This window comes from Cebidichthys violaceus, unplaced genomic scaffold (assembly GCF_023349555.1).
Source record: "Cebidichthys violaceus isolate CVI_PGR_0920_01 unplaced genomic scaffold, fCebVio1.0.p SCAF_23, whole genome shotgun sequence".
Taxonomy (NCBI): domain Eukaryota; kingdom Metazoa; phylum Chordata; class Actinopteri; order Perciformes; family Stichaeidae; genus Cebidichthys; species Cebidichthys violaceus.
Window position 1 is genome coordinate 5,648,001 of NW_027176406.1, and position 27,433 is coordinate 5,675,433.

Sequence of the window (27,433 nt, forward strand, 5' to 3'; positions counted from 1 at the left end):
TTTCTTTTTTTCGGGTTTGTTTGACCTCACAACAGTTACTAAGAGGGCGGGGCTTATCGGGATAGTAGCGCCTCAAATTTCCCTGTAGGCTACGTTTGTGATTAAACCGCTGACATGTAGTCACACGATACAGTGTAGTTTATCAGTATGTCTACCACAAGAAGAAAATACTTATTAAGTCATTAAACAAACTCAGTAATATCAGTTATACAACAACATCTATTACTTTGCTAATAAACTCCTATGCCAGAACAATTGACACTCTAGCAACAAAACCCCACAGATGCGTTTTTATCGTTTTTCAGTGCGTATCACACACAGTCATAATATATTTCACATACATCCAAATTCTTTCTAAACTCATACATTACCATACCATCCACACACCGTTTAAATTCACACATCACTATTCTCTCTCAAACAATCACTGTCATTCTTTCTTTTTCTCTTTGACAAATCCCACTCACACGCACAATAAGACCAGTGTTGTCACATTTATTACAATATAGAGGGTAAAACGTATGTAGGAGAGTATGATAGTGTTGCGAGGGAGAGTCTAGTGGTGTATATGTGACATTATAAAGGGATGTGTTAGGGAAGCGCATGACCTCTTGAACAGTATACATACACAGATGTGTATACAGGTATGTGTATGCTCACACACGCATTTTAACACATAAACATGTCATCAGAAACACAGATTAAACATATGCAAAGATGCTGAACACACAAATGAACTTTTCTCGAGACATTTCACTTATGAGGTCATCTCAGAGTGCCGAGCTCATTTGTATACGTTGTCTGACTTCATGAGGTTCACTTGAGTACTGTGGGTTGTTTAAGTGATGAATGAGCTGTTAACATGGGCTGAGTGTCATGTCACTATTACATTACCACTAAAATGTGAATGTGTGTGTTGCGGGAGGCTTTAGCTTGTTGACCCTGGAACCCAGGATCGTCCTCCCACCTCTCCGCTGCAGTCGTCACTGACATCTCACAGGCCCTAACTATTGTTTTAATTCCCATGATCTTGTTTTTGCATTCCAGTCTGCCTTCAGCAGCCTGCAGGTTAAACATGAAACACACACACACACACACACACACACACACACACACACACACACACACACACACACACACACACACACACACACACACACACACTAGACATCTCTCATCTTTCAGCCTGCACAATATAAACAAAGTGGTTTAGTATCTCTATCGACAACATGTCTTGTCTAGGTTCTGGTAGATAAGCTGTTTTATTGAAGAATGTTATGTTAAAGTCTAACTTGTTATGATTGTGGACCAAATCTATACCTTTACCTTTACCTAGTTTTTACCTTATGTGTGAAAATGCATTTACTTCTGGTTTGTTTTACAAGTTACAGAGAGCTGAGGAAGAGCCGGATCATTGACCGAAAACACCTCGTGTTCACGCAAAGAGAAGCTGCAGGTAGCTAAGGTCACCCTACCCTAAAACATGCGACACTTAAATAAACACACCTCACATCGTGGCGCCAGGTCTTATCAGGTAATTGTATTTCCGTAACACCTCACCCTTGCAAAGACAAGAATATGACCTCTTAGATGGTAAATAGTGGGATATTTTCTGCCCAATTTGCTGTTTGTCATGACCGGCCATGCAAGGCTAGTGAGGAAAGACCTTCAGTGAGAGGCATGGTTGCTTTTCAACAGAACATAAGTCTCCCAATGAAAAGTATGACTGTTCTTTTTAAAATGCTGACAGGAAATTTGATTCTTAGAAAAGTTTGTGCTCTCAAAATTGATGCTACTGTTAATCTTGTAGTAACTCTTCCACAGAGTCATTTCATCCCTCAAACGTGACTCTCAATCCGTTTCTTTTTGACAACTTATTTGTAATTCATACATCTAAAAATATTTATACTTCAAAAAATAATACACAGCCTCAGCTGACCAGAATGGTATGTGTGGTGGAGTACATGACTGCTTGTATTTGCCAAGTGATGCTATCCTCATCAGATAGGACAATGAAACTGTCCTCATCAGATAGTATATGTACTATCTTATCTGTACATACCATATGTGCTGGACTGATGTGTATGTGAGGAAATGCACAAACATCACACACCTGCACAAACAAACAACAAGCTCTCCACATTTGGCAGAGACTGTTGCCCTGCTGTCCACCTGTAGTTCCTGTCAGCTCTTTGTGTGTCAGTTTTGGGGGTTGATCTTGTTCAATGAGCCGGCGTGGCTTATTGAAACATCCTCGTCCTTGGAGAATACGAGAGAGAAGACGAGGGAAGCAAGAAGATTTATCTAACAGGAACATGCAAACTAATGCCTTTCACAGACTCCTATCAGGACACAATGTACCCACTTGCAGTCCTGATGTTCTGCAGCCAGTGTATTCACTGAGTAATTACTATGGGAGATTTAGAAATATGCATAGCAGTTCAGGCTGCTGAAGCAAGCCTGAACTTGAGCATACTAAAGAGTCCATTAATCCTTTTTAATTCTATTAAGAATTGGACCGCAGCTGGATAAGAGGCCAGCAGAGTTCCAGAGACTACATCTGTAATGCTTTGGAGACCCACAGCAAAGAGCTCTCACTTGACAAAAATTAATTTGCAAGGAAATTTCTTTTCCTCTTTGCAGTTGAATCAATTCACAGTCTTAAGCAGCTTTCACTTGGTCGTAAACAAAGACAGGTTGGATTTTGTGAGGACTGTAGAAAGAGGTATGTTTCACATCTCCATCTAAAGGACGGTTTCATCACTTCAAACAGGGGGAAGGAGGTTCGCAAAGGGAATTTGGCGGAGCTGCACATGCCTCGCTGATGTTATCAACGGGACAAAAAACCTGTGATCCAGGTGTCCTTTCCACAGATACGAAGGTGAGCTACGTGCCATCCGCCGCACACTAATCTGTGTGTTGATGTGGTTCAGCACTCCCCAACATCCGCCCTGCTATTTTTGCACCTGTCCAAGTCCACAAAAAAGTCACAATCTTATCAAGGAAGTCCTTAAAGTTTAGTATGAGGAAGAGGCTTTAGCTCTGTTTCACAGTGAAGAGTGTGGCGAGTAATGGCTTTCACCTGTTGAGATAAGAGTTCAAAAACCCCCTCGTTCTAAATGACCACAGCGCGGGGCTACTGTTCCTACTGTGTGCACAGTCGCAGCAGTGTAAATAGTGAGGCCCTTCTGCCTGGACCTCAGTAATCTGGACATACAGAATGGGCCTCTGCTTGTCGACCCCCATTCATTTGTATTAGGGCCAAAGGGTTAGCGAGGAGGACGCCAGTCACAGTGTAAACGAGATGTCATGTTTGACAGGGTGTGTGTCAGCTCAGCTCAGGGGAGCAGCCCGCCGCTCACTCAGCTCAGTCACACACCTAAACACGAGACAATAACAAGGAGAGCGGGAGACACGGATAGACACAAACCTGTCACACAAGCACGGGCATACATATACGTTACTCAGGAATGAATCTCGTCTCCTTAGTTACAGTATTATGAAACAAAGCAGGCCTGAAAAACCCAGATCACATTCCTTCCCACCCTGACACCCCACGCCCATCACCCTCACTCTCCCATATCAACCGCCCCATCTGTTCTGCCAACTGCTCCATTACTACTTCCTGTCATTACTGGACCAGTTTACCTGCTCGTCTGTCCCCTTTACCTCAGCATTATGCAAAAACCCATGACTGAAGCTCTCCTTCTCGCTCTCTGATTGGCCCTCTCTGTCTGATCTGGGCTGCTTTTCATTTTCTCTCAGCCTTGAAATGGATCGGGGAGAGAAAAAAAAGAAATGAAAGAAAACGCCTCAGACACCCCAACCTGTATCTGGCTTAGTATCTCCATGGTAGCATGACCCCCTGAAACAGCCCATTATGCTCCACTGCACTCAAAAAGGCCTGAGAGCAGGGAAGGGGCAAAGCACGGAAGAAGAGAGCGAGAGAGAGAAAGCTGCAATGAAAGAAACGAGTAGAGCACAGGAATGGAAGCCTCCGAACAAAAAAATAGGTTAAATCACTTATCATTGCAGTGTTTACGTTTTGTTTCTGCTCAGATTTCCTTACCTCCTCACAGAGTCTGCTATCCTGTTTAAAAAAAAGAAGATAATAGCTGGATGCTGACTGACTTACAAATGGCTAAATGGTTTACTTTACCAACTCTGCTGCATGTGAGTAGCCAGAGACAACCCGAGAGGAAAATAATAGAGGACTGAAGAAGTTAAAAACATTCAACATTCATTTTATTGGTTTGGTTTTTTTGAGTACAGTGGTTATTTTTGCCTTTCTGGCATTCACAGACAAAACAAACAAACACCAATAACTGGCAACACATAAAATATAGCTTTCTGATAATATCTGTGGCTCAGTCTAGTAGTTACAACAGATACAATAGTAACTCTCCGTACCTGATTGACACAAACGTAAATACAAACACTTAATAAACATGTAAAAACTGTCCAAAACTGGAACTAATACTTTTGAAATTCTGTATGGTTTATAAAATGACATGGCTATTTACATTCAATTTGAATAATTATCATTAAAAAGTAGCAAAAACAAACATAGTGTATGAGTCTTACATGAACAAAAATAAACACTGATTATTCAAACTTGTGATAAAATATATAATATTGATTACATTGAGAAGGTTCCATTATGTACGTTCAAGTGCTATTAATAAAGATGCACAGGAGGGCCATCACGTCGGCTCTCCTGTCAGAGTGGCATAAATCAAGGTGCTCAGAGATTTGGGGGAAAAGGTCAAAGGTTACAAAATTCAGTCAAACCTCAACCTCTAAGACACAGTCAAAGTGGTTAGTACAGAAAGGTGGTAGTGGTGAGGAAGAGAAAGTTACTTGGTCAGGTTCCTAACCATCACTACCTTGGTTACACAAAAAGAAAGATAACATTGTTCTGCAGCTCAAATACTGTTTTTTTTCCTTTTCCTTGCTTACGTTCAGGTTATTGTCGGAGCGATGGAGGGCAGTCTGATTATAGCAGTGGCACAACAGAAGGTCCAGATGGTGAGAAATTGAAGCCAGTGCTTGTTCCGTATCACTCGGTACAGAGTCTCTTTACATCTGAGGACTAATGGTCTCAGTTCACAGCTGCTGGGCGATGTTTTCCGAGTGGACACAAGATCAAAAACAAAGAGGAGGCTAGCGTTTTCTCCTCTCTCTGTCCCCAAGATCTGCCAGTTCTGCTTTGAAAGCTTACTAACTGCACTGACCCAAATGCCTCCATCACTAGCATCCACAACTATCAACATTAGCAGCTTCTAAAAATCCTCTCGAAAAAAAAATAGACATTTTTTATTTATTTTTCTCATATATAAAAAAATATCTGTAATATTACAATGCAGTTCTTTTCACTGGACGGGTCAGTCAAATGTGCTTGTTGTATTTCACGTGTGTGAGTGTGTGTGAACATTAGATTACTGTGTGAATGTGTGTGTCAGTATGCCCCGAAAGAGTTAGATTGTACTCTTTAATCGTATCCTTCTCTTAGAATGGTTCCCGTTCTTAGAAATCTTCTCTCTGCTCCTCACCTGTGCTATCTGACTCCCTCCCTGACTCTCTGTAGTCCATCTTCTCTTATCTTCCCTCTCCTGGAATGATTGCATGTGCCTGCTAACAGACAGTTTGCTGGCTGGACAGCGGACTCTCCAGGGACATGCTCGTGGGGGACAGGTCTGGACGGGCGCAGGGCTTAAACATGGAGGAGATGTAGAAGGCCTGCAGGCACAAGACACAAAACATGTCAGGAAATATACACAGACCACACACGCTGTCAATCATTCCCTGTTTATAAACAGCACGAGGGATCAGAGTGAGCAAAATGAGGGAGAGAGCCTATTGTTTAAGCTAACTCAGTCAACAGAGAGCAGACAGAAACAAATCCTGCGAAGACAGAGATAACTGTTATTGAAGACTATTTAGACAGCAGCGATTTTCAACATACCACCCAGTATGCAGTGAGCCCTCCTTGGATGAAGCCTGTGATGACGTCAGTGGGGTGGTGGCGGTTTTCGGAGATGCGGCTCAGGCCGGTGTAGATGGCGATCATCACTAAGAGGAACTGTATGAGTGGGCGCAGCAGCCGAGCTCCTCGCCACGACAACCGCGCCTGCAGGTAGAACTGCAAAGTAGGACAAATACCGTCATTATGTTGTTGCTGACTTTATAATTACTGCGGAAAAAAAGTGAATACAAGCATGTGTGTGTGTGTGTGTGTTAATGCATAAACCGATTACGCCTAATAATTAAAGTTCTGTAAACGCAGACAGAGACCTTTAAGTCAAACATGGACATCCACTCAGTCTGCTTCCCAGAGGGGAAAGAGAAGCTTGGCACGAGTCCATTAACACTATCTAAACCCCATTTCCTCCTTTTGTTCATCCTCATCTCCTGCCTCAGCGGCGCTGTACAGAATGGATGTTTGTGTCTGAAAAAAATGGGGTCACGGGGCGAGCTCGATGCAGATGCAGGGCTCGCTTTATGAGGAGGCTGGAGGTCTGTCTGGACCCGTCAACCACTGGGGAGCATGTGGCCTACATTCCTGCGGTGAGGCCGACTGTAACCGGGTCCTTCTCTCTCTCTCTCCCTCTCCTATCCCAAATGAGAGCAGGTGTCACCGTTCCTGCCTTAAACACTAGCAGCTGGCCACGGTACGGGTGGCATGTAGCTACAGGTTTGACACAATCTCTCCAGGTTGTCTACAGTCTGCTAGCAGCAAACATTGCATGCGAGGCTGTGTGTTTGTGCCTGCAGTGTGTGTGTGGAGAAACAACGGAGTGAGATGTGGAGAGGAACAGGAGGAACAGGGCTAACGAACCCCGAGGCCCTCGTTTTTTTCTCACACCACTTCAGTACCCTTTTATTCCTCTTATTCAGTCTCCCCTTACTCATCCTTGTTTGTCTCTTTTGCTGCTTTTCATTTGGACTTCTATAGTACACAAATGCAAATAGGAGAGGCAGTGAATTTATTTTGTTCCTCTTTGAATTTTTGAACATCCTCACTTCATTTAGTTCATTTTAGCTATACGCAACACAATGTTTCATATTTCAACTATAATTTCAGGGTTAATGAGGGGGACTACATGAGGAATGTGGACATTTCATGGTTAATAATGTGCTTTTGTCTCCATCTAACAGTCGCTTCTCTCCCACAGTGCGCCCATGACTACTGGGCAGTGCAGTGTGAGAGAAAGATGAAGAGATGGAGGGGAGGGGAGGGGGGGTATAGAGGGTGTCTCTTACTGAAAGAAGCCTGTCGATCTCTCAGCAGGCATATTCAGCCTTCCACCCCCCTCCTCTAAATGAGACTCACAACAAGGCCTCCTCTGTCTGCACAGCCTCTTCATCTATTCATGTTCCCCGTGGAAAAACATTCTCCCTCATTCTCTAACCCCCCCCCTCTCTCTCCTCCTCTCTGTCTCTGCAGCTCTTTCAGCTTGGAGCAGGATGCCTTTGGAGACTTGATGCTCTCAAAGATCTCCTCCCTCACGATCAGGAAGTGTGAATATATTTAACAGCACATGTGTTTGTGCATGTTTAATTAGCTTATCTAGTTAATAGTTGCACACAGTGTTCCTGGCCTCTAGGGATTGGTGTTGTCTCGCGAAAGTGAAATGAAACTGACAGTTTCAGTATTCTCTCAACATTGTAAACACAGTACCAAATACTGTAATTACACAACACAAGGTCAGGTGAATGTGAAGCTCACATTCCAGATGTGTATTGTGTGTGTGTGTGTGTGTGTGTGTGTGAGTGTGTGTGTGTGTGTGTGTGTGTGTGTGTGTGTGTATGTGTGTGTATTTAAAAGCCAATGTGACTTACTGCCAAGTAGAGCATGGTGTACATTGCAAAGGAAGCATGGCCAGAAAAAAAAGACTTCCTGAAAGAGAAAGATCAATAAAAGATGCCGAAGGTTACACATTAACTGCATGACTCGAGCGAATGTATACCCCGCCCTTAGTCAACAAACCAAATCAGTCCAGTGCATAAACATGCGCACACACACCTTGCTTCCTCCACCATCTTCACATTAGGCTGCGGGCAGTTGACCGTGGACACGTAGCTGCCTGGAGTGCAGTTGATGGACGCATAAGTGATGTCACAGACATGGAGGAAGTTGGGTCGCAGGCGCCCCACACTTAGCTTGGCCATATTGGTGAGAGACTGACCCACACAGCAACCAAACAGGAAGCTTCCCAGCTCTTTGTAGAGATATGACACGTAGCAGTTTCGGACGAAGGCCCGCGAGTGAGCACCTCGATAACGCACCCGGTAGCATTCGCCCAGAGTGATCTGAGAAGGAAGTGAGACAAGAGAATCTGATTAACATAAGTCAAACAGCAGAGCTGTACAAATGCTGGATCAGTATTTTTGTTTTAGTCTTAAAGCAAACACATGCTCCATTACACAATACATTGATGGCAACTTGAACTCACTGCGTCAATACATAACGGCTGTTACTGTCTTACCGTTAGACCAGTGATGGCTATACCACCAGCGATGAGCAGGACGTCAGGGATGGCCTCTCTCGGGGCGACGGGATAGGTGATGCTGGGGTCTCCACAGAAGAAGCCTCGCTCGTACGGAGTCACTGCCTTCAACTCGCATGCAAAGAATGGGATGGAGGCTGATGAGATGTTGGGAGAGAAAGAAAAAAACAAAAACAAAAGATGGCTTGATGAATGTCTGTGAGCATGTGGTCTGTGCAGCAATGATCATGGAGATAGCTGGTGCAGTCGGCCAACATAAAGATGGCCTCAAAGGAGCATCAGGGGAGCAGCTTTAAAGAACATCAGTCATCTGGTGACATGATTTCCAGATTCCCAGGGGTTGAAGCATTCCTCAAATAGCTACTTCCATCAGAGGAGCAGGGAGAAGGAGAGATGACAGAGACAGAAAGACAGACAGACAGACAGACGAGGAGATGGGCATGACAGTGGAGAATTAAGATGAGGAAGGAGGAAGAAGATAAGAGGGAAATTTCAGTGTGCCAAAAGAGGACAATAAACCCACTGTAGGAACAGCTAGGTATTTTTTTCTTTGTAACAATGACGGTTTGTTTCTTTGACCTTTTAGTTTAATCCGTTTAATAGTACATTAACAATTGCCCTACAAATGTGTTGGCTACGTTTCCTGGCTGGTCACTAATTAAAAGAACTCTGTTTCAGGTGAAAGTGGGTCAAGGTCTGACACGCTTAAACAAACAAACCACACAGCCTGATGGGGAAAGTTCACTGAGTAAAAGTTGTGCAAAACTGGAAAATGGGAAACCGTGTGTTTGTATCCCCAGAAACGGGAGACTACGCAGCTTTTATTCCGTGTTAAGATAGCCTTGTAGCAGTCTGCTCAGTTGCTCTGTGCGATATGTATCCCATGTCCCCTCGTCACCCCATGGAATGCAGAGAGAACATGGGACTAATCATTAACCTCTGTGCCTCTTCCTGTCATCCCAGGCCTGCTGGTTCGCTGGAACGCACCCAGGCCAAAAAACACTGCTCCAGCCAGGGAATCTCTCAGACTACGTGACTGTGTAGAGCACAGGATACACACTCACAGTCAAGCAGAAGGAACAGCACACAAACACACACTCAAACACAAAGAATGGCACGCAAACAAGTCTTGAAGCACAGTAAATCAACAATTATTGACTCACAAAAAGCAGGGCATGAACACCTAACATACTAAAGGTAACTATGCCCAGTTTAACATTTGTCCACATCAACTTTGTTTTAGTTTTATTAATTCATTTGTTTGCGCTCACAACCATAAAGTCACACCGCTCATTCAGCTTCACAGAACTGATAAACAAGGAAATAATCTATAGGTTTGAGGCTATCACGTGAGGAGGCAACTCTTATCAGCTGTGTGCTCATTAATAAGAATGTTATACTGTAGTCAAAAGTATGTTAGTGACCTCCGTAGTCAAAGTCAAGCCGCCCTAGCAGAAACACAAAACACTGATACAAGCCAGCTCACATACATATAACGCAAGAGGGGCCTCAATAAAAAAGTGAGGGAGGGAAACACGTTGCAGGCAGATAGCAGAGGCTGAGACCTCTCAGGCGTCTCCTCACATACACCTATAGAAATTACATAAATGTACCTCGTTCAACACACATATACACACACAGGTTCTATCTGTTTTTTTAGACAGAGAGGTTTAAGATAATGTATCTACCAGTATTCATCTTCTGTTCTGAAGTTTTGCTGTTTTCTTCATAACAAATGTCAGTTGAATCTCGTCAAACCATTGAGTTATTACTATGAGTTTATTGGGAACATCATCTGATGCAATCTATTAAAATAACCCTGCTATTCATTTTCTAGTCAAATCCTATTGTACAAAAAGATGCTCTTAATGTAAATTGCAAAAGTCTTTTTTTTGTGTTAATTTAGAAAAATGAATGTCCTGAATGAGGGTTTCCTGGTTGCTTTCTGCCCCCTGCAAGAAACTGCCCCCAGGTCTCCTAATCTAATCGTAATCCTCTTATCTGTGTGTATCATACCTTGGTGGAGACCTGCAGAGATGTGGTCTGGTTCATCTCTGGTTCAAATTGAGTGGGTATGGATTTTTTTGTTCCATCTGGGTAGAATATAATACACATTACATTTCAAATATGTTGCCACTGAAAAAACAGTCGAGAAAAAAAGAGAAGTGAGGACCGAGGTGCGGACCAGAGCAGCAGAAGGAAAGCCTATTGCGCCACAAGGCACAAAGAAGAAAGGAAAAGCCATTTTTACACATGCTGCCTTTTCTCATGAAGTTTGTTTTTGGATCATATTTTTGGGTGTTGTCTGTGCGCTCAAATGTTCCACTTACAGCATTTGACATTTATTCTACCATAAATGAACCGCTTTGGAAGTAACGAGGTCAATTTTGTGGCAAATATTGCTTTCCATACCACCCATTAACAGGCTCTCTCTGTGTCCTCATCTGATTCCTCAATATGGACAGTCCTCTCTCAATAATCAATATTGTGCTGCACCGACGGCGATGTAATGGACAGATTCTCCATTAAGGGCCAAACACGCTGCGGTTACAGTAGGAACATGGACTTTTTAAGGGATCATTTTCAACACATATGGAGGTCTAATGGGATCCATGAAGTGCTGTGCCAGATAGCAGCATATTTTATGACCTCAGACCCGCCAGTGCTGATGGCTTGTGTTGTTTTCCCATTATTGCATGAAGTCCACGGACAGACTCAGAACTAATGGCCGTGAACCAAAGATCACTCCACTGTGGTAAAGATGTTTGCAAAGCTTCTCAGTAAAATAAATCCACTCAACCTGAGCTGTGTCACAAATTCTCAGTGCTGTACACTAAATAAAACACAAAGCGACAATGATAGAAACCACATGCAAAGCTATTCAGTATCTGCACAATCCTGTACAAATTACAAGCTCCTGTGTCACAGTCAAACGTCTATGCTTTACAACTACACTAAAACAGTTTTCACAACAAGACATGAAAACACTCCAGAGGTCCTCACATCATCTGTCAGGCAGCTGTGAGCAAACCTTAGCACCTGGTCAAGACATGCTCAAAAGAGAGCCAGGCCAGGAAGGCCTGCGAGGAGACCCGAAAGGAGGCGGAGGAGTGGGTCGGCTCACACAGCCGGGCCAAAATGTGCTGCTCGCTGGGCCTGACACTCAACGCAGGAATGCTTTCAAATAGTCAAAAGGGCCAGAAAGAAAGAAGGGGGAAAGACGAGAAAGAGGGAGGGAGGAGAAGAGGAGGAATGAGAGCCGAGGGGATATGTGCCTCACTCTGAGAAACTCTTCTGGTTCTAATTTACACATCTATGACCACAGCCCAGAATGAGCTCACTGTGAGAGGAGAACAACAACAACCAAAAGCAAGTAATAGAAGAGAAAAAACCTATGGAGAAGGTGATTAAAGACAGACTGCAAAATAATAGGGCAGATGATTATTTATCATGTTGCTTAACCTTTGCTGATCCATACAGTGTCAATCTGAAAACTAGGCTAAACTGCATGGCCAGGAGGCTCGAAAAATTGACAAATGGGGGTGAGGGCGGTGATACTGGGAGTGAGAGAAAACTGGAGAGATGGAGCCAAGAGAGATGCGGCAGGGGTTTCTCTACAGAGAACAGCAGAAGGAGGCGATTAGTGGTGGTTCTGGAATGTGAGGGTCAGAGATCTGGGCTCTGCTGGGACCCGCTCTGTAAACACGACCCCACGTCAACCAGCAGAATATCCACAACACACACACACACACACACACACACACACACAAAAACCACACTGGGATGCAAACAAACCAAATCCACAACCACACAGACTAACAGACAACCAAACAAACCACCAAAAAAACCCACCAGCACCAAGAAGAAAAAACGTATCAATCGAGCAAGAGCCTAACAATCCTAAATGCATTGAGACAAACGGGCTCATTATCACAGACCTAAATGAGTTGGGGATGCTGCTGCTGTCAGACAAACAGCCTGCGCATCCTCATAGATTAGCATGACACTCAGCCTGAAGCTATATCTAAGCCACAGTAATGATCATTCGTTTCATCACGTCCAATGAAGTTTGACTGTGCGGGCCTCGTTCTATTTGCCCTTTGATAGAACTGGAGGACAGACAATTAGTGAGTAACCTGTCAACACAGGTCCATTTGGCCTGCAGTGTTAGGACCAGGCTGAGCCTGGGCTGCAGCTCAGCTTGCTACAGCCCCCTTCAGGGGTGGTCCACCCTCGCTGGGCCCCTCAACAGCTTGCATGTGCCAATGTTTCCCAGCAAAATTTTAAGCTGCTTGTTTACCTACAAGTCAACCTTGCACAAAATAAAATAGTAAGCTGGTGAACTGAACCCTGAAGTGTCGTAATTGGAATTTTTGCCAGCGTGATAATCCCTGGTAACGGCATTACAAGAAGCAGCGTGACGGCCTTCCTAACATGCTCATAAATAGCAGTCTCCAGTTGGGCTGGGTGGGCTTGTACAATTATTTGTGCAATAATGACTTAAACTGCACAAAGCTGTCTCCACATGAGCCAGCCTTGATCCGTTCTTTCATCTAATCAGTTTGAGTCAGGTACTTTAAGGGCAAAGCTGCGTCTTTTAAGTTTCACCTGATATATATAAAAAGAAAAGTCTTTGTTTGAAGAGGCAGTCCGATTAGAGACTTTATGCACCATCACACAGGCTCGAGCACACAAAAGAACAAAGGGAGACACACACACACACAGACCGTTGTATTGTCAGGCAGGTAACACTTGAACAGGAGGTGAAGTCATCCGCACCAAGGCTGTGATTATGATTGGCAGCCATAAACTGCCACAAACCTAATTAAAGTGTTGTGCGTGTATCACCTAGGAGGTGGTTCTTCCTGTTCATCCGTGGTGGCTGATCCAGGTAGGAGAGGTGGGATAAGGGTGAGTGTCATTATGAATCCCACTGCATTTCTTGGCAAGACCCGCCCTGCGTAGCTGGTTGAGGAGGAGGTGATTGACTGAGGTTAGGCATTGACCTTGAGTGGTTAGGGTCTGCACAGCCCATTGGACAGGGCATAGGACCCGCACAAATCAGGTTACCGGTACCTCGGTGAGCTGAACGCTTCACAGGGCGTGTCTTGCAAAGAGAAGCAGTGGGATTCATCATAACGCTTGGCCCCCCTGCACACACACATTCCTTTCTTCCATAATTAGCTGGATTGTTCTGAGGGACTCATCTGTTTTGTCTGCCCTGATGGCAGCACAAAGATCAGTGAAGTGATCGGTGAAGAACAAAAAGGGACTGAGGAGCTGAGGAGCCACGACAGTCTTGGATCTTTGTTAACCATCTGCTGTCACCAGCATCTCCTGCTGCTGGACTCCGTACAACCTCTTGAAGTAGATACCCACTGCTTCATTTATCAAGGCACATTTGATGTGCAAAGTCAAAAAAGAAATGTGTGTAAACCAAAAGAAATGTTTCTTCCAGCCGCCTTCATGTTGCTTCACCTTCCACCAGGAGAGCTCTAGCGTGCCCCTCTCTCTGTTACTGTTACAGATGGCCAGTGGAGACATGCTTCCCACAGCTGCTTCTGTTCTCTCCACACTTCACTGACCCGCTTCCTGGAGCCCGGCTCTGGAGTTCAGGGCAAGAGTGGTGAGGTCTGAAGTGGGCTGTCTGTCTGCCTGTCTGAATCAGCAGGAACATAAAGGACCCGCCACTCTGGTATGTACCTGGGACGCTTTAAAGGAGCTCTCTGGTGGGTTTTTTTGCGGTGTGAAGGTTAGGGTGTGCGCAGAGAGACGAGGGCTGGCAGTCTGCAATGTGAGAAGGACACAGGGTTGTGGTCGAGACTGCAGGGGAGGTATTTGGCACGGCGCAGCCTGATTGTGGTAGTTCTGTATGAATGGCAAGAGTTGAGGGCTGTTTTGTCAGTGTGTTTTGGTTTGGGGGGGAACATGCAGCTGGAACAACTTCAGAGGGAAGCTTGAGAGGATAAAGGAAGGGAAGGCTCCAGCAGGTGAAATGTGACACAATGATAAAATGGTGCTGATGATGGGTAACAATGCCGTGGCGCCAAAGGGGGGGCTGTCTCCTTATGGGGGGAAGGGGGGGGGGGGGGGGGGGGGGGGGAGACACAAGAGTACGAGTCATTAGTTCTGACAGACTGAAAGGCGAAGCAACAGGCTGTATTCGGAATCAGCTAGATACTTTGATTGGAAGCCTCTGCAAAAAAAAAAAATCCATTCTAGCTAATGAGCCCTGAGGATAAGAGCACTATACACATCTTTGTTCACTCATTACGGCTAATACCTATGGACCACCATGAGCACTTACAGAACCGTCATCGAGGAGAAGATTGCAGCTGCCTCGTTAAAAGCACATTTGAAGCTATTTGCTGTCTGAACCGTCGAGCCTTCTTAGTGCTTCTTCCTCACTATAGGATATAAACAGACAGCTGCTGAAAAAATCCCTCAGGCGCCCCTGGGTCTGGCCTCTGACCCCTACTGTAGATCTCCAACCCCTTCTAACCCTTCACTCTACTCTCCCACCCCGGGGCTGTTCACTCATTCGGGCTCTTACTTGCCCCTCAGCCTTCAGGCAACTGTAGACATTTCTAAGGCCTGAGCTGGCTATGGTGAGCTAATGGGCGAAAGGTGGACGTATTGACAGCAGAGTACATGTGCCCATATAGTCTGTCTCAGGAAGGGTGCAGCTAATGGATTCCTGAACCTCTGCAGTGCTGTCAAATGGGAAGAGATGCACTTGTACACTAACGAGATAACGAGAGAAGAGAGAGAGAGAGAGAGAGAGAGAGAGAGAGAGAGAGAGAGAGAGAGAGAGAGAGAGAGAGAAAAATCACTTTTTCCACTGACTAATGATTTGACTGAGCCATTTTTAATGGCTCTCCATCTGTCCGTGGCAGAGTGACGCCAGTGTTCCATAACTTCAGAGCGCGTTTGATCAGGGCCGAAAAACGCTCAGCAAAACAGGACCGGCATATTTGTCAACAAACAGCGCGCACATGGCAGCCGTAGTAGGGTGTCCGCGTAAGCATCCGCGATGACGCATACACACAAACGCCAACGCACCCGCGCTTTTACTCATCAGTACGCACACACGCATAAATAAACACACAGGAGACAATTTAATATTCCTGGCCCGATACACACACCGACATGCTGCGACGCGTTGGCCTCTTGCTGTCTCACTCACTTGGCAGCTTTCTCTGCCAAAAGAACAGCCAGGAATCATAAAATCGCCGCCCGCCCAAAACACACACATGCAGACGTAAAACACACACCTCGCTGCATTTCTGGAACACCTTCAGTCTCAAAATAGAGTTTGTCTGAAGAAAAGAGGAGAAAGGGAGACGCAGGCAAAAGAAAAAAGAAAAAAAAGAGATAAGCTGAAAAGAGGGAGTCTTTTCCGAAATCTGATCACTTAGATACCTTCCTTCCCTTGCTGGCATGCTGCTTCACGTCTTGAACAAAAACACACTTAACAATGATTAACTGATTCCAGTTTTCACTTTCTATCTGATCCAAAAGCTAGTTCTGTTTTTACTACTGAATTAAGTCATTTTCTTGTTTTAAACAGATGCGTCTATGCAGTTCATCAACGGTGTGAAACATTCCCCCCCCCCCCTTTTGTATTATTCTAACCCGGCCTAACATCATGTGCATATCAAGTGTGAAACAATTTCACAATTAACCTCCACAAGAAGGTCATGCCTAGCGGCAACCATAATGTCTTAACCACTAAGCTGTATAAGCTAACGGTGGGTTTTCAGGTGCCACTTCCAATCATTTACTAATTACTCTTAACAGAGGCAATAACTGGCTTTATTGGGGGTGATGACAGAGCAAGGACCACCTGTGCAGGAGGGAAACAGCAGTGCAGGCTGGGAGGCCTGTCCCTGCATGCTTTCCAGATATGACAAACACCCGAAACCTCCTGACCCCTGGGTGGCTGGACACTAGATCTAGATCTAAACCCCGTCAGTCCTACCAGGAATGCATGCACACACTTAAGACACACAAGCAAACACTTGCACTCTGCAGCTTGCGTGGAAGATACTGACACTGAGCTGAACCAGATCAATCCATCTCGGTACAGCATCCGTCATGTGCGTGTCAGAGCAGCGCCATAAACAACACTGGAGAACAACAATGTCAGCCCCGGTGTTGAGTAAGAGTATGATCAGGTAACCCGAGTCAAAGCCTCAGTTAGCGTCCTCGATATCCCAGCATTCCACAGCAGACACATCAGAGTTTATCCACGATGCCGCGCTGTACTAACTTTATGTCGCGGTTTTAAATGTGAAGTAAATACTGGAACACACGGAGAGGCTGTGAAAACCTCAGATCACTGTGGAATCCCTCTTCAGCTGATAACATAATGAGGAGGCTTCAGGGTGAAATTCCACAGTTACAGTAGTGAATGAGCCCCTTTAACAGGATGAATAATGCCGGCGGGTCAACTGTCAGGGAATCTGATGATGGCTTTTTAAAGGGAAAAGTGGGTTAGTCAGAGATAAGCAGGTTTAGCTAAATAAAGGGCTCAATTCATCTCCTCTAAGTGATGGCATTCACTGCCGAATGCCCACAGATGAGTCAAGGTCAGTCTTCATTAGATAACTGACACGGTGGTTAACAGAGCAGAGACAGGCAGGATGCAGCCAGACATCTGTAAGTAATCTCATCTGTCATTAGATCTCCCTGTAACAAGAATGGGTGTGTTAATGCATTACACTGTACTGTATCATTAAATATTATGCTCTCACTTCAGTGCAAACTGTGTAGTGCACAATTCACCACATGTGATTAACAGGAAGTCTGTTGATCTGAGGTGATAACTCCTTTGAAACACATTTGATTATGCTTGATAAAACTGCAAAGCACTCTTTCTGTCTTATTTTCTTTTTTATCAACATTTTATAATGTTGAGAAGCATCAAATGAAAAAGGAAACGCATCCACCAATCAAAGCAAGCCAGAACTTTTGAGATTGTTACATCCGCAGCAAGAAGGTGAATTCCTTTTCACCTTAGTCACAAGACTAACTGACTCTAAATCCTCTCAGCTGCGAGCAGCTGGAGGCTCGGTGACTCAGTGTCAGTGTTGTAATCTAGTCAGAGGGGGGATAAGAGGAGTCGGGGCACGCAGTTTTGGGAGAAAAGCAAGTGGCGTGCTCTGCGTGCGTCTCAGGAGGAGAACTGAGAGAGACCATTTCCTCTGCGGCGGTGACTGATGCCGGGTCGCTCTAGCCACTTCCTAAACACAAAACAAAGTTGCTGAGTGAACAGCTAATAGCATACCTGCAGGGGTTAAAAACAACACGCTAATGAGACGGACTGCCTCGCGCTTGTCGTTTTTTGCCTGCTGCCGTGCTTCCTATATGCTTTAACTGCCAACGAGGCTGAGACCTGTCAGTCTGCCTGGACAGGTTCCGCCTCTCTCGTATTTACTAATAACCACACACACGACAAACACTGGTGATCCCTTCCCTATCAGAGTCATGTGAGATGACAACATGAAACTGATGAAACTACAACCTCCCGCATCAGCAAACATCACAGGCCAGTACAGCAGGTACACCTCGTGCAGGCTTACCCCCACTAGACTCCATGGAGGAGGAACGTCACACGTTTAACTTTGAGTCCTGAAAGAGTCCAGTACAATTCTGAGGTTCTGGTATTCCAATGGAGTGTTCCCATTTTGTCAGACATTTCTGCCACATTATTTAAGAGAGAAATATTGTTCCTGTTCCTCCAATACATTTTTCTGATGCAATGCTGTAGTTTGAACTTCTAAACACATGAATCAGTTCTGCCACGCACAACATGAACAAACTACTGTGCATCAATAACAAGCTGCCTGCATGTTAGTGACATTTAACTTTATGAACTTGTGAATGCGGTGCTGTGAATTATTCTTGTCTTGCCACATTTCTGAGACTTTTTCTGCCAAAGAGAAGTTCAACCTCGCTGGTACAGTAATGTATTAACTATGAGGGCACAATGAGGGAATGTGTAACTGTGATCATATCAAGTCTCAACCCATAATCCAAACTATACATAATGGATATTATGCTGCTCTATATTGATTCAAACCGTGATACAATTTGACCAAATCTTATCACATCAAAGCCTCTGAATTTATATCTGTCCATGTGACCGAAATTGCTGATTATGTTCAATTTGAACATAATTGCTCATCTATATATTGTTTGAAGTGAAAATAGTAAACATTTGCAAGCTTGTTTTCCTACATTTTATGTTAAAAATGATTTGGGTTTGGGCTTCTGATTATACAGAATATGAAAAAATAGTCAAATTGTAATAGAAAATATAGTCTTTAGTTTCACCATTTTATAAATAGAGAGTTAATGTAAAAACAAACAAACATTTGATTGATTACTTCATGAAGAAAAACTAGCTTTTCAAGTCCTCTGTCAAGTAGATTCCATTAGTAAAATGTTATTATAGAGAACCACTCCTTTATTATGGTTATGCCAGTCGCCTCTGAGCTGATGTCCACATGTTGTTACTAAAGTTTCTAAATCTCTTGTGGTTAGTTTTATTGAATTATAAGCCTGTACAGCCTTCATCATGTGTGGCTGCATTCAGGCCTGATGCTGCAGTGAAAGAGGCCAAAGAGCTCAGTGAACAGAGGCAATACAGAGGCAATTTTGGCCACGGGAACACAAGCATGTTTTTATCCCAATTCCCACGTTCTTCTCCCGGGAACCTTTGGAGTTACCATGGGAACAGATGAATTCCCGGGAAAACTCTGCTCCTGCCAGCTGAGCCCCCCCCCCCCCCCCCCCCCCCCCCCTCTTCCATTTGACTTCTGGAAAAAATGCTTCTGCGGGCTTCGTTAACTTGTACAAATCCCCATGCGATGCGTTTTCCCTCCCGGAAGTCAACTTAGTTTAACCTCCAAAGACTTGACGTGATCGCGTGTTGACACACACACACACACACACACACACACACACACACACACACACACACACACACACACACACACGCACACTTATGTCATCTTGGTCTGTTAATTGAACGCGTGTGGGGGAGGTCCTTTTCAAACATGCTTATTGTACATGCAAAACTTTAAAATGGCAAGTGATGAAGTTGTTTCAGTGCATTCGCCTCGTAATAACACCACCAACTGTACATTATAACCCTGAATTTAAAAAAAGACGTGAATACACATGTTCTTACCGACAATAAGGCATAATAGATCCAAACCGACAAGCATCTTGCTCTTGGTGCAAAACGAGCTCTCCTCCTCGGACCCGGAGAGGAAGTGCTTCCCTCCGCCGTTCTCCATTCCGTCCCCGGCCCCTCCACCGTCCGCTAACCGCAGCTGGAGCTCCGCGTCCCGGGGCAGCGTGTTGCCGTGCGTACCGGTGGAGTTGAACTTTTGCATGTCTTTAGCTCAAAGTTAATGACAACTTGTTTTAAAAAAAATAAAGTTACTGCAATGGGTCCGTCTTGTCGAGTGATGGTGATTCCCAAAAACGTTTCAGTCCGTCCGTCGTCGGTGGGACAAATCCATGTCAACGACAGTTTGACAGCAGCAGACTGGTTAACCGACCGACCGCGAGTTGAGGCAACACGTTTGTCATCAACAAGCAAGAGCGTGCAGGGGGGGGGCAGGAAAGGAAAGACAGACGGAGGCTAATTGAAAATAAGAGGCAACAGCAGCATCCGAGCGAACTTCAACTCAGTTTCACAAACTTGTCCTGAGTGGGAGCGTGGTGTACTCTACTCTCACACCGTCCCGACCAGACCTGCAGTCACGTTGATGTCAAACAAACATGAATGAAAACAAATTTTGGTTCAAACTTTCAAAATAAAGTGCTGTCTTGTTGAACGGTAGCCACGCCGTGCGTCGAGTGGCTGTGAAACGTTACTTTTGTTTGAAAAATGTCGTATCATTTCCGGTGTTGTTCAGTGTGACTTGACGCAGCTGCTGTCGGCGGTAAAAAAAAGAAAAAGAAAAGCGATCAGAATCAATGTGTAACGATGGAGCTCACTGCAACATGTTCGATCCCGTTGACCTGACAGCTGTGTGACGGTGGTTCAGATGTCCCCCTATCATTTTAAACTGTCCCACCCACGCGAGGACACATCCCAAATTACAGCTCCTGACCTTCTCCAGATTAACAACGCAGATTTAAGGATATTTTGGTTTGGTTTGCACAAACCCAGAACAGTAATAATCAACACTTTTTCAACAGGCTAATCCGCCTGATATCGATATCTAATGTTGAATGAATTGAATTAATATGGTGGTGACATTGTGGTTCAGCTCCATAGAAAAAGTCATGAAATCATATCGATTGCACCATCTTTGCCCTCACACAGGCAAGACTGCCTGGCAATTACATTTTTCCATAATATTGACTGTTGCTGTTTGACTGTCTGCCAATAGACTAGATAAATACAGGCTACTAGACAGACAAGAACACAATCTGAACACAGACTTTCCATCGGGAAGCTTATTTTAAATTCATAAAACCTGATGAAATGCAACAAATTCAATTTCTTAAACCAATCAGTGAACTGAATATGCCATTTGATTCCTCTGTGATTTACTCCTGGTTGTATTTGGAAGATCAGATCACAGATATCCAGCTTTAAACCAATTTAAGTCCTGGTTGTTATTGGCGGCCTAATGCCTTGCTCACTGTGTGGAAGAGGTTTCCTGCCACCTGGTGTAAAGACGGAAGCACAGCTGCTTAAACTTCTCAAAGGTTTCTCAGCATTTTGAAACTCTGGCTGTTTGTTGTTTGCCACACATAAGTTAGTGCTGCAACTAACAATTATTTTAATTTTGGTTTATAACATGGCAGAAGACAAGAAAAAACAATATAAACATTTATCAGTTTCTGAGTTACATTTGACGCATTTTCCCAAAATGAAGAAGGATTAATGTTTCTGCCATTATGAGGATAATTGGGCCATTATGAATACCTAGACATTTTAAAAGGGCATTGATATTGTAGAGGCAAAAAATATATATTATTAAATGGCATTCTGAGAATTAAAAGTTAATTAAACATTTCAATTAGAAACGAGCAAAGTTTAAATTCAAACTGGCAAATGTGAAAATGAAAAACACTATTGGAGAAACTGAAAATGACCTATAGAAAATACAGAATATCATTTGTTTTCTCTTTAAATCTTCTATTTTCTCATCTGCTTCTTTTATTTTTATCTCATGAGCCGTATGTAAAATCGAAGGTGCAGCCTGCCTATGAGGCACAAACCTTGAAGTCACTAATGTTCAGAGTTTGTCAGTCTCACAATCTTGGATTTACAGTTACTGTAACACATCTACAGAGTAGGCTCACCCTTGATCATTTGTCTTTTTCCAAAGTACATTCCTCCAGTGCAAAACCTAGACTGTGATTGCTATTGATAATGTGCAAGCAAAAAAGTACAACACATGTCAAAGTCTCAATTAATGGTCATCTTAAAATTTCTGTTGTTTCTGCTGTCCTTTTTATTTTTTGGGTGTGCAGCTGATTAAATGTGTATTGATATTTTTAAAAACCCAAGAAAAAGAAAGTGACAGATGGAAAAGGAAAAGGAGGAAGGGAAGTGAAAAAGGCCACTTTAAAATAATACAAGTCATTCTCCATTTTCACAGTCTTGGACACTCGGGTGAAGAGAGGAGCAGAGCTGTCAACTGATCACCACCTGGTGGTGAGTTGGATTAGATGGCAGGGGAACCGGCTGGAAAGACCTGGCAAGCCCAAACGTATAGTGAGGGTGAACTGGGAACGTCTGGCAGAGGACCCTGTCTGGGAGGTCTTTAACTCTCACCTCCGGAAGAACTTCTCACACATCCTGAGGGAGGGTGGGGACATGGAATCCGAATGGACCATGTTTAAAGCCTCTATTGTGAACGCGACCGCTAGGAGCTGTGGCCGGAAGGTCATTGGTGCCTGTTGTGGCGGAAACCCGAGAACCTGGTGGTGGACACCAGAGGCGAGGGAAGCCGTCAAGCTGAAGAAGGAGGCCTTTAAGGCCTGGTTGGCTCAGGGGTCTCCTGAAGCAGCTAAGAGGTACCGGCAAGCCAGAAGGGCTGCAGCTGCGGTGGTCGCGGATGCTAAAACTCGGGCATGGGAGGAGTTCGGGGAGGCCATGGAGAAGGACTTTCGGTTGGCCTCAAGGAGGTTCTGGCAAACCATCCGACAGCTCAGGAAGGGAAAGCAGTGCCTACCCCAAGCTGTTCTCAGCGGGGGGGGGGAAACTGCTGACCCGGACGGGGGACATCGTCGGGTGGTGGAAAGAGCACTTTGAGGAACTCCTAAACCTGACCAACATGGCAAGTCGACACTCCCAACCAGCACTGCCCCAAGTCTTCAGGCGCAACCATATCCCTGGCGGAGGCCGTTAAGGTAGTGAAAAAGCTCCTTGGGGGCAAGGCGCCGGGGGTGGATGAGATCCGCCCTGAGATGCTGAAGGCGCTGGACACTGTTGGGCTGTCTTGGCTGACACACCTCTTCAATGTCGCATGGGGGTCGGGATCAGTGCCCATGGACTGGCAGACCGGGGTGGTGGGTCCCATCTTCAAAAAGGGTGACCGGAGAGTGTGCTCAAATTACCGGGGTATCACACTACTCAGCCTCCCGGGGAAGGCTTATGCCAGGGTGCTGGAAAGGAGGCTCCGACTGTTTGTCGAACATCGGATTCAAGAGGAGCAGTGCGGATTCCGTCCCGGCCATGGAACAGTGGACCAGCTCTTTACCCTCGCAAGACTACTGGAGGGATTCTCGGAGTTTGCCCAACCAGTCTATATGTGCTTTGTGGACTTGGAGAAGGCTTTTGACCGGGTCCCTCTGGGGTTCTTGTGGGGTGTGCTGCGGGAGTATGGGGTGCCGGACCCGTTACAACGGGCCATCCGGTCTCTGTACGACTGCAGAAGGAGCTGTGTCCGCATTCTCGGCAATAAGTCAGACACGTTCCCAGTGGGTGTTGGCCTTCGCCAGGGCTGCCCTTTGTCACCGGTCGTGTTCGTGACATTCATGTACAGGATATCTAGGCGCAGCCGGGGGGTGGAGAACGTCAGGTTCGGAGGTCTCGGGATCGCCTCTCTGCTGTTTGCAGATGATGTGGTCCTGTTGGCCTCCTCGGATCGTGACCTCAAAATGTGACCTCGTGATTCACTGGGCCGGTTTGCAGCCGAGTGTGAAGCGGCAGGGATGAGAGTTAGCACCTCCAAATCTGAGGCCATGGTGCTCTGCTGGAAACCGGCGGATTGCTCCCTCCAGGTGGGGACGAAGTGCCTACCTCAAGCGAAGGAGTTCAAGTATCTTGGGGTCTTGTTCATGAGTGAGGGTAAGATGGAGTGGGAGATCGACAGGCGGGTCGGTGCGACTGCAGCAGTAAAGCAGGCGCTGCACCGGACCGTCTTTGTGAAGAGGGAGCTGAGCTGGAAGGCGAAGCTCTCAATTTACTGGTCGGTCTACGTTCCTACCCTCACCTATGGTCACGAACTCTGGGTTGTGACCGAAAGGACAAGGTCGCGACTACAAGCGGCCGAAATTAGTTTCCTCCGTAGGGTGGCCGGGCTCAGCCTTAGAGACAGGGTAAGGAGCTCGGAGATCAGGAGGGAACTTGGAGTTGAGCCGCTAATCCTTTGCGTCGAAAGGAGTCAGCTGAGGTGGTTAGGGCATCTAATTAGGATGCCTCCCGGGCGCCTCCCACTGGAGGTTTTCCGGGCACGCCCAACTGGGAGGAGACCCCGAGGAAGACCCAGAACACACTGGAGGGATTATATCTCCCAGCTGGCCTGGGAACACCTCGGGATCCCCCAGTATGAGCTGGAAAATGTTGCGGGGGAGAGGGAAGTCTGGGTCAGCCTGCTTGGCCTGCTGCCACCGTGACCCGACCCCGCATAAGTGGAGGAAAATGGATGGATGGATTCTCCATTTTGAATTTTGGCACGTTTATTCCATTCTTCATTGCAGTTTGTTTGACACACTACAGACACATTTACACTAACGTAATTTCTAACAGTGACATAGATGACAGAGTGGTGGTGGATTCTTCATGTACTTTTATGCACATGTGTCAACATGTGTCTTTACCAGTTGTATTGTTACCTGTGGCTTTGGTCTTTGGGGAAACTCTCGCTATGTAGTAAAAACAGACAGCAAAACACCAGTTTCACATGTGTTTTAACATCATACAGTGCTATATATTTTACATTTACTCTAGGTAAAGAGGGACAAAGCATATTGTAATTCGTTTTAAAGCATTTCATGTGTCTTTGTCTGTTAGTCTGGTTGGTGCATTTTTGATTTATATCCACTAGATGGCGGTAAATCATCATTTAGTGGCCAGAAAGTCAGAGGAAGTAAACATACTGTACATCAACAGTAGTCACTGAGGAGAGGGTGTAAAATGGCTGGAGTCACAATGATTCCCCGTTCTACTGATCTGATGTCACTTTGCGATGTGTATTAAAGGACATAAGGTGTAGTAATGTGTTGAATATCTCTACCATGACTTTTGTTTATTGCAGTCACTGTCAGTCTATGACAAACATGTTGGTGTCATCGCCCTCATTCGATTCCGATCTGATTTTCCATCCTACTTTGTCATTAAGTGTCACTGTTTCCATTATTAATTTAGCCCATTATCTATCCTCACCCACTCCAATGCATGTATGAAAATTTCATTTTTAATGAGTAATTTCTCCACATTTCCTCAATGAAACTTTATGATTCATTCAGGGATATGCCATTCGATCTAGCTTTTGTCATGAAACTATTTCAACACCAGAAAAAGCAGTAGTTAGGCTACAAACATTGCTGAAACTATCTTATTTCCTCCTCGTCATTTGCATCCTGTTTGTCATCAAAGGCCGAAAAATACTCACTATGTTTCAAATGTGCACCTGACTCTCAATAATGCACCTGCTCTTCTGCTTTTCCTATCTGATTCTAATTATGTGTTCTGTCTGCTATTATTTAACTCAAATGCAATCCTACTATTCCACAGTGCACATAAAGACCTCCAGCCGCTGTGAATTAAAGTCAGTAACAAGTCTGGGCATGATTTTGTTATTGGACTACTTGAATGTAAAGGTACCCTATCGTACCATTTTGTCCTATTTTCCGTTTGATGACACATACCTGAACTAAAACCCATCCTGTTTTGCTGCCACCAAACTTTCCCCAAGCAAACTGCAAACAAAGAAAGTAAAACCACGTTCACTGACCTCAACCACAAGTCAGGGGCAGGTGGGAATTTTCAAGAAGTGCAAATAATAAATAACATATCATGACATTTTGTTCCACCATGAATTTCTATTGTGACATTTTGTTTGACATTATTTACTTGCTTGGACAGTTAAAGGACCTTTTACACAGTAAGTCATTTTTCTATTCTTTGTATTCATTCTACAGTTCCCCGTCTTATCGGCCTTTCACCCAAAGATTTTAAAGGAAGAAATTGTTCAAAATTCCTGTTTGAAAGCTTCAATAATCAACGCTGAATTAACACATTTAATTATTGTTTTATTGTTCTAACAAACCTTAATCACATACATATAAATTCTCTAGTTTTAAGTATGGTAAACACTATTATCGACCATGTTTAATAAACAGACACGTAGAGGAAAAAAAGTGGAAATAGGGAGCAAAAAACAGCAAGGCTATGAGTTTCAATGTTGGTAAAAACGTATGTAAAAAGAGGATGATACACACACATTCACCACGCAAACACTCTTGATTAAGGCTCATCATCAATAAGGAACTGAATGATTCATTCTGGAATGAATTCATGTCAAAGTTCTTTACTCCTTCCTTCTCCTCCTGGTTGTGAGTTGCTTTTAGTGTGAATTGTGGTGAGTAGGAGTAAAGGGCCAGCCCCAAGTTGCAGAACCATTATCTGGGCCTTCTGTGTTTGCCTTCAGTAACGTAGAGGGGAAAGTACCATCTAGATTCCTCTTTGTTCTATAGATACTCAGGGTGCTGCAGAACACAGTCACACATAAAAACGTCCTCATCACATGCAGACACCGAGCTCAGGAAGCGAACAAGCACATTGCTTTGGTGCACAGCAGAGGAAACTCAGGACCTGCACAGTCGTCAGCTCGTAAACATCTGTCTTCCCGCTCTGCCGTCGGACTGACGATGCCACATCCTACCCAGCATTCCCTAATCCCTTTCCTCCTGTTGTGGATCGCCATCCTGTCCATTGTCCAGGTTGTGGTCATCGTCCTCTTCTTCACAGCTGGACATCACTACCTGGTGAGACCTCTTTAAAAATAATATCCTCAGATTTAATTTACAGAACGTTACAGTGTCTTATGGGCGTTAATGGTGAGTTACAAACTTGTACATCAGTGTTACCATAGTATAGCAACGCATTTGAATGAAATAACAGAGTACAAGATGACTGTCAGCTGCGGCATGTTCAAAACACCTGTGCAGTACAGCTGCTCTTTCTTGTGGTTTTGGTAGCACATCTGGTGAGAAAGACACCTCTGCATGTGGTCTGCAGCTGGTTACAGAGACCCCCTAATATGACTCCCGAAAACAGTGGGACTTTTTGCATAATGTTCAATTAGAAATGTTTATTTTTTAGATCAACACCCCATCACACCCCAGAGATAAAACAATGCAACACAACAAATTAAACCAGAATGGAGCACAACTGGTAAGATTTTAAAGAAATATAAGCCTAGCATTGTTTAATTTTGGGGTTTCGCGTAAATATTTCACAAGTTTGACGCTTTGTTTTCAAAGATTTAATTTAGAGAACTTGAACAGGTTTTTATTGCACCTAGAGTTGGGTCAACCTTCATCCACTACCACTTTTAGTTTTGCAGGATACTCTAGGACCATTTATCATGATCTATTTATTGTTTTGAGCATATGTTGTGCTTCTATTTCCTTCTCCAGTCTCAGAACAGTAGCGCTGT

General features: G+C 44.6%; 1 protein-coding gene across 1 annotated transcript; it reads right to left on the minus strand.

The window, feature by feature from the left end:
• Nucleotides 1-4,228: 4,228 nt before the first annotated feature.
• ppap2d (phosphatidic acid phosphatase type 2D) lies at nucleotides 4,229-20,395 on the minus strand. The gene is made up of 6 exons (XM_068718721.1): nucleotides 19,708-20,395; nucleotides 8,490-8,647; nucleotides 8,027-8,313; nucleotides 7,843-7,900; nucleotides 5,966-6,142; nucleotides 4,229-5,739 (listed from the first exon to the last, which is right to left on the minus strand). The coding sequence occupies exons 1-6, from the start codon at nucleotides 19,913-19,915 to the stop codon at nucleotides 5,635-5,637; spliced, it is 993 nt and encodes a 330-aa protein (XP_068574822.1). The 5' UTR covers nucleotides 19,916-20,395; the 3' UTR covers nucleotides 4,229-5,634.
• Nucleotides 20,396-27,433: the final 7,038 nt, after the last annotated feature.